The 16,659-nt window shown below is 39.4% G+C and overlaps 4 protein-coding genes across 5 annotated transcripts in view; 2 read left to right on the forward strand and 2 right to left on the reverse strand.

Moving 5' to 3' along the window:
- LOC138013528 (leucine-rich repeat serine/threonine-protein kinase 2-like) overlaps positions 1-2,515 on the forward strand; it is a 28,271-nt gene extending 25,756 nt beyond the window's left edge. For both annotated transcript variants that reach the window (XM_068860625.1, XM_068860626.1), the window contains one exon: positions 1,313-2,515. In XM_068860625.1, the coding sequence (XP_068716726.1) occupies positions 1,313-1,907 (595 nt within the window). In that variant the 3' untranslated portion in view covers positions 1,908-2,515. The remainder of the gene's footprint in view (positions 1-1,312) is intronic.
- A 1,320-nt stretch (positions 2,516-3,835) lies between these two features.
- LOC138014148 (gem-associated protein 6-like) lies at positions 3,836-4,387 on the forward strand. The gene has a single exon (XM_068861167.1). The coding sequence runs from the start codon at positions 3,836-3,838 to the stop codon at positions 4,385-4,387; it is 552 nt and encodes a 183-aa protein (XP_068717268.1).
- A 1,321-nt stretch (positions 4,388-5,708) lies between these two features.
- Positions 5,709-11,450, reverse strand: LOC138013529 (adenosine 3'-phospho 5'-phosphosulfate transporter 1-like). Its single transcript, XM_068860627.1, has 2 exons — positions 10,958-11,450; positions 5,709-7,757 (listed from the first exon to the last, which is right to left on the reverse strand). Exons 1-2 carry the CDS (start codon positions 11,238-11,240, stop codon positions 6,667-6,669), a joined length of 1,374 nt encoding a protein of 457 aa, XP_068716728.1. The 5' UTR covers positions 11,241-11,450; the 3' UTR covers positions 5,709-6,666.
- A 1,773-nt stretch (positions 11,451-13,223) lies between these two features.
- On the reverse strand, positions 13,224-14,351 carry LOC138014149 (adenosine 3'-phospho 5'-phosphosulfate transporter 1-like; the record flags this gene model as incomplete). The annotated part of the gene is made up of 1 exon (XM_068861168.1): positions 13,224-14,351. A coding segment is annotated over one exon (1,128 nt), but the record flags the coding sequence as incomplete, so codon positions are not given.
- Positions 14,352-16,659: the final 2,308 nt, after the last annotated feature.

Genomic DNA, 16,659 nt, shown 5'->3' on the forward strand with positions numbered 1-16,659 from the left:
CTCCCTGGAATTCCTGAGGGGTGTTAAAGCTTTCAGTTGACTGGTACGTAGCCAATGTGAAAAGTGGTGTTGTTTCGTTGATTCATAGGGAGTTCAAAGAACTTCCGGAAAAGGTGGTTGTAAACTGAGAGAGATTTGGGGAAAAGAAATTGAATCTTTAGTTTACAGTTTGTCCAAGGAGTTGCGTGCAATTAAACCTGTACTGAAATAGGAATAAAAGGAATAGCTTCTGCATTCGCCATTCAAGATAATTTGGGCAGGACTTTCTCGTAAGAAATAGCTTTTTGTTGCCAGTTTACTATATCCATAATTCAGTAGCATTCTTGGTCACTTGCCCTCACAAAACGAAATGATGAGGGTCTGTTATGGCGAATCTTGAAGTGTGATTCACTACAGCAGTGCACTGTTCAAGGGGCTACGTCACGCAAAATGATTTAATTTCGTTACAACCAAAATGCCCAAAATGGAGAATGAAACATTGCAATAACCACTTAACTGTTGAACAACATAAAAGATAAACATGGATGGACACAAATGGACAAGATTGAAACAGACTGCATTTGGGTATTCTTGAAAAAAGTCGGCCCGACGTTTTTCAAGTTTATGGCAAATCGCCAGGATAAAGGTCGTTTTTACTCAGAATCATCTTGTTTGTGATGTCACGATAATTTTATCATTAAAGGAATTTCATTTTCGAGATTTAAACACCCTAAAATAACGTGACGTAGGCCGTTTAAGTTTTACTTGGCAGTGATCGCTACCCAACTCTCTGTATTAATGACAAGGGAGGGATGACTTGCAATGTGCAATTTAATTCCCACGTAATTCCCGCCAGTTAAGTGAGTCGAAGAACTTTCGTAAAGAGATTTTCAAGAACCCACATTAAGTAATATGTATTTTTGTATTCCACAGCAGTCTGTTGTACCGCTGGGGTTCTTTAAGGGCGGGTTGCTGTGCAAATGGACCATTTCCGAGTTGCTGTTTGTCTCGGTTTCGAAGTGAGTCTTGGCGCTCAACTATTGTAAGGGAAATGAGTTTGATTTGCATAAGAATACGCAACTCATTTCCATTTGAATGGTTGTGCACCAGGTCTCGCTTTGAAACTGAGGCGTGCAGAAAGAGGCTATTGACCGATTATTAACATATGTTTGCCTGGTACTGGTAGTTTTCATTATCTCCATCTACTTTTTTTTGCCAAAAAACTACAAATGCCCGAACTCTGATGACCCCCTGTGCAAAGCCTTTATTTCTTTCGAGGTGTTTCTCTTGCCGTTCGTCTAGTTAACTATAGATGTTCAATTTGTTCTTACAGGTCGGTACTCGGCAAATGGGATGTCACTGGTATTAAGAAACACTACAGCGTAGATTGTGCGTCCATTTTGCGCACCCTGTATGATACGTCCACTGAAATTTTTCTCGAAGACAACACCAATGCTTTGGCTTGTATCACGTGCGTGGAGCCCACGCAAGACACCCTCTGGGTGGGAACCGCGAGTGGTCACGTCCTGATATTTGATGCTTTCACAGGCCATTTAGTTACGTGGTTTCATTCCTATGATGAAACACGTACCCTCACTTTGATCCACGGGCCCGGTCCGTGTGGCACCGAACAAAATTACGTCATAAGTACCGGTAAGGGTCTTAGACCAGAGGGGCTAGGAACAAAGGATGTCTGCGTGTTATCAGCCGAACGGGTGCGACAGCCCCCACGGGAGGCCCCTAGGATGACAACAAGTTCCGGTAGTTTACCACCCAAGTGTATAATGATCATGTGGGAAGTTGTATCCAAAGAGTGCTTCGCGAGAATTGAGGCCAAAAGCGGTCGGCAACGTTTTCCGGTTGTTGACGCTGACAAGGGTGGCGCAGAGGATCACCATTCTGAAAGAAGTGCGGAAGAAAATCCATAAACGTTGTAATCATCCTCTGCATTGTCCAAGGTTTTGGAAAATTGTGCAAAGTAGATTTTCTATAGATCTGAAAATGTTTGGTCACTCCTAAGTTTGGAAGATTATTAATTTGGAGTAAATACAGTCTAGTTGAATACATTTCATTCCATAGCTACGGAAACAAATTGTCGAAACGACTAGGTAGGTACATACCATTTCTTAAAAGCGAAACGACAAGCTCTTGCTTTAAGTTTTAGGTATTGAAAATTTATTAATCGGCATTTAAAGCTTTTGTATTTTAAGATTTTGTCACTTTTTTAATACAAGTAGTGACAGAATACGGAGGTCACAAGAAAAAAAAGATGTCTTTATTTTCGGTACTAAATTGGAGCTTTAAAAGTTCACTTTTTGTATTTCGGATTTTTAAAGTTTTGAAGGACTGAAAAAAAATCGTGGAATGTAGTTTTTTTGCTGACTTTCTTATGTAATATGCACTTGAAGTAAGCACAGATTATTAGTGGTAGTGTGATATTCTCACCATGAATTCTTTAAGTTCAACAGTTGACGTAATAAATCGAGTCTTGTTTGGACTACCTCCTAAGGAAGTGTCAATTCAAGAATAAATAGTTTCATTTGGTTCTTACTTGCAGTTCTTCCAACTCTTTATTAGCAATTTAATTAAATCGGACCACCAAAAGAGACCTCAGTTCTGTACCTTTACTAGCTTGATCCACCGAAATGACTTGTTATCCGATTCAAAAGGAGCGCGCTCCTTAACCTCTAGCTGATTTGGTAGTTGTTCGCCCTATAGGTCTCTTCAAAGGGAAAGGAAGAGAAAGGCCTGATATTCAGGGTGTTAAACCCCTTTTTTTCTTGCCTCCTTGATTTAAACTAAAGTTGTTTTTTGACCCATACAGTCTTACCAACTATCTGCCCCTTTGGGGGTGCAGGGATGTCGCAGTGGTGAGAGCACTCTCCTCCCACCAATGTGGCTCGGGTTCAATTCCCAGATTCGGCTTCATATGTGGGTTGACTTTGCTGGTTCTCTACTCTGCACAGAGAGGTTTTCTCCGGGTACTCCGATGTCCCCTCTCCTCAAAAACAAACATTTTACTTGATTTGTGTTATAGTATTTCAGTTTACAGTGTCCTTAATTATTGCTCCAGCGCTAGAACGACTAGACACTTAAATTTTAAAAGTTCCTTTCCTTTCCTTTCCTTCCCGTGCCATGAGGTCTGAAGGATACACAGGAAGAAGGAACCGAATTGAAAGTCAAGGTTCACATTTTTACAAGGTTGACGATCAGACGTAGATTGAACTTGATCCTACTCTGGTTTGAAGAAATTTAAATGTAGCTTAAAAATTTACAATTCGACACTGCTGTCTAGTGCCCTCAGTCAGGGCTGTTATAGACAGGGGTGTCGAAACTTTGGGTCTTTGAATTGTAAATTCGTTTTAAGTACACCAGACATCTGACGAAAGTCGTTCAAGATGTCCGTGCAATGGTTCATTCCTCAGGTGTCAACAAAATTTTGGTCTCTCAAACCTAGTGTACCCGCTCACACCCCGCTCTCTCCCTGGCCTGCGAGCAGCACGCGCTCTCTTCGCGGTGCGAGGGAGAGAAAGAGGACTTCTCTCCTACCTCGAAAAGCGAGCCTGCTCGCGGGCTACTCTCTCGCCCGAACGGTTGATGTGAGTGGTTGCGATTAAATATGGGATATGATATGGATAACATCGAAATGGTTAGCTTTCGTAAATTGTTCTGGTGACACTACCTTTTCACAATTTTTTTGCAAAAAACAGGAGATCATTTGGCACCTTGTATACACAACATTTTAAGTGTCTCACCTTATTTTGTGATAACTGTCCCTTTCCCAGGCTTCCCGTGGGTAAACCAAAAACAATTTTGTGTGTCATCATACATAACCTACTTATTGAGTGAGATACAAATGGCGGACAAAAAGACCGCAAAGTGGGGTACACTTCCCATCCAAACGTTACGGGAATATACGGACAAAAGAATCATTATTTACTTTGCTAACAGTTGCAAGAAAGTGGGATGGGTACACGCTATCGATCCAGTAACTCGCGCAGTTGTTTTGGAAGAGGAGAACGAAAGCTCTTCTGGCGGTAATTCAAGGAAGGTTGCTTTTGTAATGGGACATGCCATCTCACATGTTATCTTGGAGGAGGAAGATATTTACCCAAAGGAAGGTCTTCGACGTGAAATAAATGAGCTTATTGAATCCCGCAAAACTAATGAGTATTCGAAAGATGAACTGTCGAAGCTGAGAGAAGAAATGATTGAGTGGCTGACTCTAAACCGAGTTCCCGTGAGTCAGTGTCCTGACAATGAGGCGGTGTTATCAGTGATGGGGGTTTTGTTTCTGGAGCCACCTTATGACTCCGAGTGCTGTAGATGCAGTAATGAGATAATACTGGATCGCGTTCAGAAGCTTATAAAGGCGAAACAAAACCACGTTACAATTACATGTAGCTGATAAGCTGTGGAGTAAAGAGGACAGTCTTTTATCATTTGGTCATGTCTGTGCCACTACTAGGGTACAACCGGTCGTATTGCCTACAAAGAGACTGCTAATACCTTAGATTAGTCGCAATAATATTGCCTGATATATTATTTGTTCTCTGTATTTCCCTGCTCTGTACAGTAGATGCTGATGCTAAATTCATGTTAGTTATTGCTTTTTGGCAGTATTTTTGCAGAGGGATGGAGGCTAGTCTTGGTGATAGGTTGAAGACAAAACATGGAGTACCCAAATGAAGTACCCTTTTAAAATAGTTTAGAAGGAAAAAAAAAGTTTTTCAAAGTTGAAATTCCAAGCAAAGGTTGTCCGATTCATGAAGGAAAAATTTCAATCATTGTAAAACCTACCTCTCTTCTTCCATGTCCGATGTTTAACTAAGCATGTTTACTATTCTGGGTAGTGGCCAGTGGATTATCTTTCTTCAAATGGTGGCCAGCCGCTATGAGATCTTCACCACTGAGCCATGAAAGCTTGAAATCATTAAAGCGTATGCACAGTTAAAGGACATTCAACTTTGAAAAATGATTTTTTAACTTCTAAACTATTTTTAGGGGTGCTCCGTGGAGTAGTACTCCAAGTTTTGTCTTCAATTAAAAATTATATCAATATTGAAAACTGTGACTTGGTAATCAATTTTCAAATGTGATACCCATTCTTTATACAACACCAAATTTGTTCATTTAAAACCACCAAAACGACCCACGATGCTAGTGAATTTCCAAATTGGAAAACCTCTTGTTTGCTATACAACTGTTACTCCAACCACCAGAACCCTATGGAAACACTTTGATTGTAAAATTGCACTATGTGTTAGCATTCAGATCACTGAGTGACTCAGTGCATGAAACATGCAAGGCACTACTGTAGCTTGTTTTAGCTAAATAAAAATGCACTGTAACCCAAAACCTTGCATGAAAATATACTCAAAGTCATTCCCAGGACCTCTCCTATGGCTTCTAGGCTGAGGTGTGGGTGGGACAGGAGAAGCCCAGAAGCCAAGGGAGAGATCCTGGGTATGAGGTTAAAAGATACTAATAGATCAACAGCTCTCAAAAACTGAGAGGCAAGTCGAAAGGGTTTCACTCATTAAGAGATAAAAAGTATTTTAATTAATCTCCTAATGAGTGAAACCTTCTGGGCCTGCCTCTTAAGGTCTCAGTTTTTTAGAGCTGTTGATCTATTACCGTCTTTCAAACTCATTCCCATGACCTCTCTGGGGTGACAAAGCATTTGGTGCTGAGTAAATAAACTTTATTTAAAAAGTCGGTAAGACCACTGCTACTAATTTGCATTTTATTTTGACTGTTAACTGGCAACAAAAAACCTCATATTTCACATTTGAGGTTTACAATATTGAATTTTTTTCCATTATAATCATTCTAACATCATTGCCTTTTTTCCCTGCACCAATTAAAATAACCCTTAACTTGAGCACCAACAGAGAAGATAACCTTCCAATTTGACAACAGCCACAGAGCGACCTAAACTACTAATTTAAATTTAAATGATTCTTTTTAAAAAATCTGACATGGGTAGATACATGCACATATTTAAAATGACAGTACAATTTTCCCTCTCCTCTCGAGGCCCATGCACTCAGATAATTTTGCTGAGAACGATGTATTGACCATTTTACAGTCTCCCATTAGTGCTGGGATAATTTACAAGGCATAGACATGCATGTACAAGTGAAAACTCGTTTTCACACATGTACAATGTCATGTTTTATTTTACTGCGCCTATTGCACAATTCTCACTGAGGCACTATACATGTTAATTACATGGTATTCAAAACCCTAACCCTAAAATCTCTTGCGTGAAAAGTCACAGAAAATCGCAAAACTTTTGGCCGTCAAGTGGCACCTTGCATCAACCTGTTGTCTCAAAGTAATATTATTAACTATAAAGCCAACTGGTACTTGAGAATTTTTTTAAGGAAAACTATGTCGATCTGTAGCTTTGAAACTTTGCTTAACCTGGAATGTCTAAACATACATACTACCACATTTTGCTGCTTAACTCATGCAATTATAATAGAAAACATTCATATTAATATTTGTACATTTAGGAAATCCTGTCAAACAAAGTAATGACACAAGGGCTGAGATATCCACAGAGTGGGTTTGAAAGAAGAACACCATTTTAGTTTGCTGTATAATAAAATTATTATTCATCCAGTTTAAATATTTTTTTCTGACATGGGATAAAAAAGAGAAGACCCATGTAAAAATTAATCATCCCTTTGATGAAGGCATTGAGCGATACCTTGCATACACACGCAAAAACAGGGCAACAAACACAATAATGACACCAAGAATTGCCTGGGCAGACAATGGATGATGATAAATGATGCAAGAAAGCATGATACTCAGCATCATTCGAATCGTCATGATGATTGTGAAGACAACTGGTCCAAATGATTGAATGGTGTAAAAAATAAAGAGCTGACCAGTAGCTGACGCTAAGGAAAGGATAAAAGCGTGGACACAGAATGCTGGGTGACTCATCATAAATGCAACCGCTGACAAGAAATTCCCACCTTCAATCATTGACCAAATAGTAAGTAGACAAGAAAACAAATTTGTTCCAAACATCATTTGGATGGTGGACATCTTGTATGTTGTAAACAGCTCTGACTGCCAATTAGAAGTAAAGCTATCAAAAGCCATGTATCCTATGAGAATAATAGCTCCAGCAAAAGATGTGGCAACTGAGGTGGGCCTTCCTGTTGGATCTGCTGCCAGAAGAAACAGGCTGACACCAGCAGAGAGAAGCACAGCAACAACATACTCAAAATAGGGATATGTCTTTTTAGAGACAATTTTCCCCATAAGCATGACAGGGATGATCTTTGATGCTTTACATAGAACTTGAGTTGGGAAGCTAACAAACTTGAGTGCCTCATATTGACACCAACTACTCATTATATTGGAAAAAGACGAGTAAAAATATTTATACAGGGGTGCAGTGTGCCGAGGCTGACGAGTGACTGCAACCATAATTGAGGCCACTATAAGTGCGAGAACACGATTTACAAACACTAAAAACTGAGAGTTGGCAAAGTTGACCTCTTTGACAGATCCATCAGTTTGGAGTTCTTCATACTTTTTTGTCATAATTCGTTCTTGCAAGACTCCCCATGTGAGGTAAGAAAGTTGCAGACCACCTGCACAAAACAGGAGCTTTACTGTAGTCTGGGAGAAGCTAGATGGAGAAGGGACATCATCCTTTGGCATTGGTTTGACAATACCTTCTTCAATGTCTGGAGAATCTCGTGGTGTACCAAACACACACAGCTGAATGGAGCGAAATAAACACCCAGTTCCTGTCGAAAAAGATGTGAGTTAACACAAGAAGTAGAAACAGTCACATTAAATTCCAGTTAAAAAAGCCTTATCTTTGAAACTGGCAAGGCTAAAAGTACAAAATACCCTGCCACTTCACAGTTATATCCCCTAAAGGTAAAATATGCAGATACGCAATCATTGTGGATAATCATATCTACCTGTAGAAATACATTGTCCTACTTTTTCTCAGGGAGGTGCATTCTTTTCCACTGCAGCATACCTGCATATCCACTTAGGAAAACACTTCATATATTTGGCAACTATTAAATCACCCAAGTGAATGTGGCTAGTGATGTATAATTATTTACCAAGCTACAAAGCAACGAGGTAAATATCTACCACTAGTCACCTGCACCGAGGTAAATAGTTGTTTTAGTATGTTACAAAAACAGTAAATAGCACAAAAAGATGATTTTAACTCCTTTATTCCTGCAAAGATAACAACATTTTTGGGCACAAATTCCACGCAAATTGCTCTGAGGTGAATAGCAAAGGATATCCAGCATTTGAGTAGCCAATTAGCATGTGCGTTCAACACTATCACTGTTTAGTATTGACCAATATACTAAACAGTGATACAAAATGAGTGCTTGCCATGTATCTCTAGGTCCTTCAGGGGTTTTCTTCAAATTGGCAGGGTATTTATTCTCCAGTTTTATACCACTATATTTACTTTAATAATAAGGGAGGGGGACAAAGGGGTCTGCAGAAATGCAGTATCGGTTAATTTTTAGTGTGGTCCTTCGAGAATTGTAGTCCCTATGGAAAGCGGTTCTGTTATGTTTTGGTTCACGGTATTTGGTGCAGAAATTATGTCAAAGAATTATCAGACTTTTGGTTGCTCCAGGGTTGAAATTGGAAACTCTACAACCTTCCTCCTTGATGCGAGATCATGCTTTGCAAGCACGATTAATTTTAACAGTCGTTTGCTGGAGGATGATGCGTGACGGGGTGAACTCATTGCGATAGTCTCATGGATCTCTCCAAAGCGTTTGACGTTATTCAGTATCCACTCCTTCTTTCTAGAGCTCAGGGCCTATTGCATGGATGGCGCTAGTTGTGCTCTTCTTAGAAACTCTCTCTCTTGTAGATCTCAGAGAGTTAAGGTCAGTCACACTTCCTCCTGGGATAGTGTCACATGTGAGGTGCCACAGGTGAGTGTGTTAGGTCCAATGTTATTCAGAATATTTCAAAAATTAGTGCACATGCTTCAGCTGAGTGGTTTAAATGCTTTCGTGCATTTGGAAATCCAATGAAGCACAATGCACGAGTTTTTGAAATTACTTCTCCAACAAAAGAAATTATAATTTCAATCACTTTTTTCAAGGCAAACATTTTTTGTACACCTCATAGTTGGTCAGAAGCACGTGAGAGCTGTGAGCAAGCACTTGCTGCTGTTAATTGATTTTAAAACATGTGTTTGAAATTCATTTAGTGAATCTACAAGTAGTGTTTCATTGGGTTTCAAACTAGTATGGGTGACTAAAATGGAGTTATGCAATTGGCTCATTAACTTATGAATTATTAATGAGGTCAAGGAAACGTTTTTATTTCCTTTTGACACCCAAACTGGCCTGAACCAGCCAGACTTAGTATTTTACTCTGTCTAATGCCAGATGATTTTACTTGTCAATGGGGAACCCCCCGGGAGTCAATGGGTTAATGATGTTTTCGTCCATGTGAAGAGGGCCAAGCTGAATGCTTATGCTGACGGTCATCAGGTGTACTACTCCCATGTCGATCTAGGGACGTTACATGCATGCGTATCTCATGATGTCAGAGTGGCCAATCAGTGGTAGCATCACAATGGGATGTTAGTTAAGCAGTACGGATTATACTTTTTTGTTCCCAGTAGACAATACTTAACTGATTTTTGGAATGGATATAGATAATAAGCTCGATTATACTAGTCATACAGTCAGTGTATATCTAATGTGTGCAAAAACATCAATAATCAATTCAATGTTTTGTTGCGCTTTTGAAAACATACCCAGAGACACCTACAATATTCTACCACATTTTTACTACTGCTTTACTTTCTGGCATTTTTGAAGGGCACGCAGTACGGATAACATGGAAGCACTATTTTTTCCTATATGACAGTCTTCTTACTAGAGTCGACTCTTCTTCCTTATGAAATAAGCGCATGCAGAATTTTCTTACGTTGTGATATAAAAGTATGTTTGCATTTCCCCCTCTTTTTCCGGCTTGTATGAAAAATATGTTTGCACTCTGGACTTCCTCTCATGATCTTCACAGAAATTATATTCTGACAGTTAGTAAACCTAGAACAACTACCCATGGCCTGAATTCGATTCCTTATAATTTTCTCAGCAAAGCTGTGGAATACACTGCCTGATTCTATTTGTACCTGCACACCCACAGACTTTAGGAGGAAAATCCAGTGCTGTATCTTTGTGTAGTCACTTTTTGTTTATACATAATTATAAATGTATCTGCAAATATTATGCTTTTAGTGTTTCATGTATATCGTTTTTTTCTACTTATTAGTCCTCGAAAATATTAGCTCCTGTAAGCTACTCTAAAATTTGAGAGAAAACAAACTTAATGTATGTATGTATGTATGTATGTATGTATGTATGTATGTATGTATGTATGTATGTATGTATGTATGTATGTATGTTTGCTGTACTGCCAAAGGTAATCCGTGTGTGCAGAGCGACACGTAGAAGAAAGTATAAAACATATTAATTTTGGTTTTGTTATTTACCTGTTTATGAATGCAGTATTTTGGTATTTGCCAATTTTTTTCACGGAAATGCGGGGTTGGGCAACCCCCAATGTCCCCTTCATAAAGAATATCAAGTATTTATGTGTCAATGAATCAATGAGTCAGTGAGTTAGTGCAGTTACCCTAACCCATAAAATGAAAGCTAAAATTTCCGAGAGTGCTTAGGCCTAATCACTGAAACGAGGGCTTAGGCTTAATCAATAAATTAGTGCTATATTGACTGTGAGTATCATTGACTCATGGGTCATGACTCATTGACTCATTGACCATTTGACTCATAAATCATGGGACCTCCTTAATAAAGCGTAGACCATTAGCGTCAAGTTTTAGCGACAAGCTAGTAGGTCATTTCCCGAACTTGAGATGGGAACATAACTCTTTGTCAACCCTTTACGGGACGATAAACAAACATTAATCACTATTTACCGCTTCTTTCATTAAAGTTTGAATTCTTGAGCATACGAATGAAGAAAGCTCCTGGAACGATGATTGTTGCATATCCAAGTAGGTTCCACATCAGGTTTTCCACCCAGTTGTCTGCAGTCATAGCTGCATCGTCTTCTCCATTTTCCTTGGCAAGATTCGCTGCTTTAATACTCTCTTTGTTTCCTACTGCTTCTTCTGTTTCAACCAAAAGTCCGCACAGTGTCAGAGAAAGTAGAAATACAGCCATTTGGTCTGCGGGGATGAGGTTCACAGGGTTCAACATGCTGGACTTCTGCTGGTATCACCAAAAAATATCCAGTGGAATGCCACAAGCGCTGCAACCAGTTATCTCAAGCAATCAAGAAGTCTATTTACGACACGTTGCATGTATGAAAATTCTTTACATTGGCTTTAAACAAAGATCATTTTCGTATTAAGATAAATATTCATAAAGATTGCCACGTCCAAGGTAAGCAACATCACAGCATTCTGCTACTAGGAGCAACTATATGAGTGCCTACACGAAGTAGTTACCAAAATACTGATTCCCAGACTAATCCCAGTCCTCTGTATTATTCAACTTATTCCAAAATGGTCGCCATTTTAGCATTTTGGCATTTTACAAAACAAGTCACCAGCTTCCTATAGACCACAAGGGCTTCATCTGCAGTCGAAGGATAACTCAGTCTTTCGTCCTCCTGATTCTGTAGGCTCTTCAAATTCTTGTTTCCGAGTGGGTTGAACAACACATTTCTTTGGCTATTTCAATGTCCTCTCTTGACGTATCCGTTTTGCAATCTTTGTAATTGAGGGAGAAAGAATAGGACATCTGGACGACCTGGTGGCGATTCCGTGTTTGTGGACGGGCGAATTTTATGCAAATTCCAGTGCCGTTGAAAGAAAAAAAGTCTCGCCTTGAAAAAAAAAAAGTCGCGAGTTGAAAAAAGAAGTTACGAGTTAAAAAAAAAGTATCATGTCTCTTCCAGGTCGCCGTACATAGTTGCATTGGCAAAGGAAAATTGTTTTGACATGAATATCTGGGAACTTGATATAAATACAAAAAACTTGATGTATAAATATATCGTTTGACATAAATATATGACAATTTGATATGAATATAGGAAACTTGACTTAAGCTTTTGACGCCTAAACCGGCCTTACTCTGTCTAACGCCAGACGATTTTACTCGTCAATGGGGAACCCAGGAGTCAATGGGTTAATCACTCAATGAAAAACTATGTCCCATTAAGCCTTTGACGCCTAATTATGGATGTATAGTTCAGACATGAAATTGGAAATCTTGATATTTTGTCACATTCACCTTGCGTGCAAAACTTTAGACATGCGTTACTCACGCACCTTGCATCAACCTGTTGTGTCAAAGCAATTAACTACAGCTTAAGTATTTCATTTCAGGATAACTACATCGATCTTTAGCTTCGAAACTCTACTTAAGGTGATTTCTCAGTATTGCACTGCGCATCCTGTACTGCGCTTGTACTCTTAAACGAGCACGGTGGCCTATATTTTTTATTTCATATCCCCCTAAGAACAAAAAAGAAAATTTAAATTTATCGGAAGGCAAAAACGATATAGCTAAAATCGTACACAAAGCCCCTTACCCAGGGATGTAAATTATGATCTTGAAAACAACGACTCGAGAAACGTTTTGAGTGGACGTCGTTTTAAGTTGAGTGATTTTTCCATAAACTATATAAGGCCGTGTTCCATATGCTCTAGACTTTCTACCCATCAGGTGTTTTTTCAAATATTATTTTTAAAACCCGATCGTTTAGCTACCGCAAAATGTACCCTGAGCCGATGAAATAACACGCGTGATTAGTATCAGTACAGGCATCGTTGGGGTAAGAGATTGACCTATTATATCTCTTAAGAAAGCTCGGTGACATATCTTTTTTATTGTAGTTCTCAAAACAGGGATTAGTGGGGAACATTCAGGAAAGTTTCAAGAAAATCGCTCAACAACTTTTTTTTTCTGAGGAATCACCTTAACCTGGACACTGAACATACATAGTACCACATTTTGTTGCCCAACTCATGCAATAATAGAAAACTTTCCTATTAATATTTGTACATTTAGAAAATCCTGTCAAACAAAGTAATGACACAATGGCTGAGATATGCACAGAGTGGGTTTAAATAAGAACACCATTTTAGTTTGCTATATAATAAAATTATTATTCATCCAGTTTAAATATTTTTTTTCTGACATGGTATAAAAAGAGAAGATCCATGTAAAAATTAATCATCCCTTTAATGAAGGCATTGAGCGATACCTTGCATACACACGCAAAAACAGGACAACAAACACAATAATGACACCAAGAATTGCCTGGGCAGACAATGGGTGGTGATAAATGATGCAAGAAAGCATGATACTCAGCATCATTCGAATTGTCATGATGATTGTGAAGACAACTGGTCCAAATGACTGAATGGTGTAAAAAATAAAGAGCTGACCAGTAGCTGACGCTAAGGAAAGGATAAAAGCGTGGACACAGAATGCTGGGTGACTCATCATAAATGCAACTGCTGACAAGAAATTCCCACCTTCAATCATTGACCAAATAGTAAGTAGACAAGAAAACAAATTTGTTCCAAACATCATTTGGATGGTGGACATCTTGTATGTGGTGAACAGCTCTGACTGCCAATTAGAAGTAAAGCTATCAAAAGCCATGTATCCTATGAGAATAATAGCTCCAGCAAAAGATGTGGCAGCTGAGGTGCTCCTTCCTGTTGGATCTGATGCCAGAAGAAACAGGCTGACACCAGCAGAGAGAAGCACGGCAACAACATACTCATAATAGGGACATGTCTTTTTGGAGACAATGCTCCCCATAAGCATGACGGGGATGATCTTCGATGCTTTACATAGAACTTGAGTTGGGAAGCTAGCAAACTTGAGTGCCTCATATTGACACCAACTGCTCAATCTATTGGACAGCGACGAGTAAAAATATTTATACAGGGGTGCAGTGTGCCGAGGCTGACGAGCGAATGCAACCAAAACTGTGGCCACTATAAGAGCAAGAACACGATTTACAAACAGTAAAAACTGAGAGTTAACAAAGATGACCTCTTTGACAGATCCATCACTTTGGAGTTCTTCATACTTCTTTGTCATGATTCGTTCTTGCAAGACTCCCCATGTGAGGTAAGAAACTTGCAGACCACCTGCACAAAACAGGAGCTTTACTGTAGTCTGAGAGAAGCTAGATGGAGAAGTGACATCATCCTTTGGCACTGGTTTGACAATACTTTCCTCAATGTCTGGGGAATCTCTCGGTAAACCAAACACGCACAGCTGAATGGAGCGAAATAAACACCCAGTTCCTGTCAAACAGTTAAGATGAGTTAACACAAGAAGTAGAAACAGTCACATTAAATTCCAGTAAAAGCAATTATCTTTGAAAATGGTCAGGCTAAAAGTGCAAAATACTCTGCCACGCGGATGCGCATTCATTGTGGATAATCGTATCCACTGACTTAGAAATACGCTTATATACTTTTTCTGAGGGAGGCAAGTTCTTCTTCACTGCAGCGTACCCGCGTATCCTCTCAGGAAAACAATTCATACATTTAGCAACTATTCACCCAAATAGACTTCGCAGCTTGGTAAATATCCACCACTAGTACTAGCCACCGACACTGAGGTGAATAGTTGTTTTAGTATAAAGAAAAACAGTCAGATATTGTAGCACAAAAAGGTGATTTTAACTCATTTATTCCTGCAAAGATTACAACGTTTTCGGGCGCAAATTCCGCGCAAATCGCTCGGAAGTGACAAAGTGGCAGGGTATTCTCCAGTTTTATTTATTTAGACAAATTTCTAGTTTCTAAAGAAATTGTGGTGCTAAATCGGTGGGAGAACGGGAAAATTTGGTTTTATTAAAAGTGTTGATAAAGGTCGAATTACCACCGTGTACGATTTGGAAAGCTGACGTTTCGAGCGTTAGCCCTTCGTCAGAGCGAATAGAGGAATTGTGGGTGTTGTTGGTTCTTATGAGGGTGTGGAGGAGCTTTGCCATTGGTGGAAATATGGTAACATGAATTTGTGAATAAATTAATGGCATGAGAGGCGTTCATTGATTCCGTGAGGATACAGTGTACCTAGTTGAAAGATTAATTTTTGTTCCAGATTTTTGCGGCTTTCTGTGTTCCCGTGGTGGTAAGGATAGGCCGCAAATTGTCATGTTGTGGTGGGAATGATGAGGAAGATTAAAATGGAGCGCAACTGGTTTTGATGCATCTGTGACGTCTCTTTCTACATCTCGTAAGTGTTCGCGAAAGTGGTCTACCAATGTTCTCCCTGTTTCGTCTATGTAGGTCTCCTTACATAGTGTGCAGGTTATGTAATAGATGACATTTGCGGAGATGCATGTTAAGTGGTCGGTGATTGTAACGGATTGATTCGGTCCTGAGATCTTAACCATGTTAGAAATAAAAGAACAAGTTTAAATTTGCATTGTGTGCGTGTACATGTGAAACTTCCTGGTTGGTTGTCAGACTTAAATGCGCTCCTAACTGGAAAGTTACCTATGTTTTGGTCGCGTTTGAATGAAATAAGCGGTGGTAGAGGATATATATGTTTCATCGATGACTGCGTCGGCGCTTCTTCATCCAGCAAAGAGGAACTCAACCAATTCATTACTTCAGTCAATTCTTTCCACCCGGCTCTAAAATACACCTGGGAAATTTCCCAAAATTCACTTGCTTTCCTCGACATTAAACTTTCAGTCAACGGCAACGGTTTATCTACAAGAGAACACTACAAACCAACAGATTCCCATAACTACTTGCTGCATTCGTCCTCGCATCCACCCACCCATCCACCCTCGCATCGCATCCACGTCACAGAACCAAGAAACCAACAGAATTCCATTCACCCTCACCTACCATCCAAAAAACCTCCCAGTCAAAAATGTCATTCTTAAAAACTTAAAAATTCTCCGCAGTGATCCCGAAACTAAACATATATTTCCTCCACCACCACTTATTTCATTCAAACGCAACAAAAACATAGGTAACTTTTAATATAGTTAAGAGTGTATTTAATACTGACAACCAACCGGGAACTTTCAAATGTACACGCACACGATGCAAAACTTGTCCTTTTATTCTAACACGGTTAAGATCTCAGGACCGAATCGATCCGTTAAAATCACTGACCACTTTACATGCATCTCCGCAAATGTCATCTATTGCATAACCTGCACACTATGTAAGAAGACCTACATAGGCGGACCGCTTTCGCGAACACCTACGAGATGTAGAAAGAAACAACACTGATGCATCAAAACCAGTTGCGGTCCATTTTAATCTTCCTCATCATTCCCACCACAACATGACAACACAGAAAGCCGCAAAAATCTTTCAACTAGTTACAATGTACCCTCACGGAATCAATGAACGCTTCTTATTCCATTAATTTATTCACAATTCATGTTACCATATTTCGACCAATGGCAAAGATTCTCCACACCCTCATAAAAACCAACAACACCCACAATTCCTCTATTCGCTCTGACACAGGGCTAACGCTCGAAACGTCAGCTTTCCAAATCGTTCACGGTGGTAATTCGACCTTTATCAACACGTTTGATAAAACCAAGTTTTCTTATTTAATTGTATTTCAAACCACTATATTTACTTCAATAATAAAGGATAGGGACATTGGG

This window comes from Montipora capricornis, chromosome 8, assembly GCF_036669925.1.
Source record: "Montipora capricornis isolate CH-2021 chromosome 8, ASM3666992v2, whole genome shotgun sequence".
NCBI lineage: Eukaryota > Metazoa > Cnidaria > Anthozoa > Scleractinia > Acroporidae > Montipora > Montipora capricornis.

What these genes read in the sequence shown, in the direction of transcription:
- LOC138014148 (XM_068861167.1), top strand. Translation starts at nt 3,836, where the DNA reads ATGGCGGACAAAAAGACCGCAAAGTGGGGTACACTTCCCATCCAAACG.
- LOC138013529 (XM_068860627.1), bottom strand. Translation starts at nt 11,240, where the DNA reads ATGTTGAACCCTGTGAACCTCATCCCCGCAGACCAAATGGCTGTATTT. An exon ending in AAACTTTAATGAAAGAAGCG is followed by an intron (nt 7,758 to 10,957) that starts GTAAATAGTGAT and finishes CTTTTTCGACAG; the next exon opens with GAACTGGGTGTTTATTTCGC.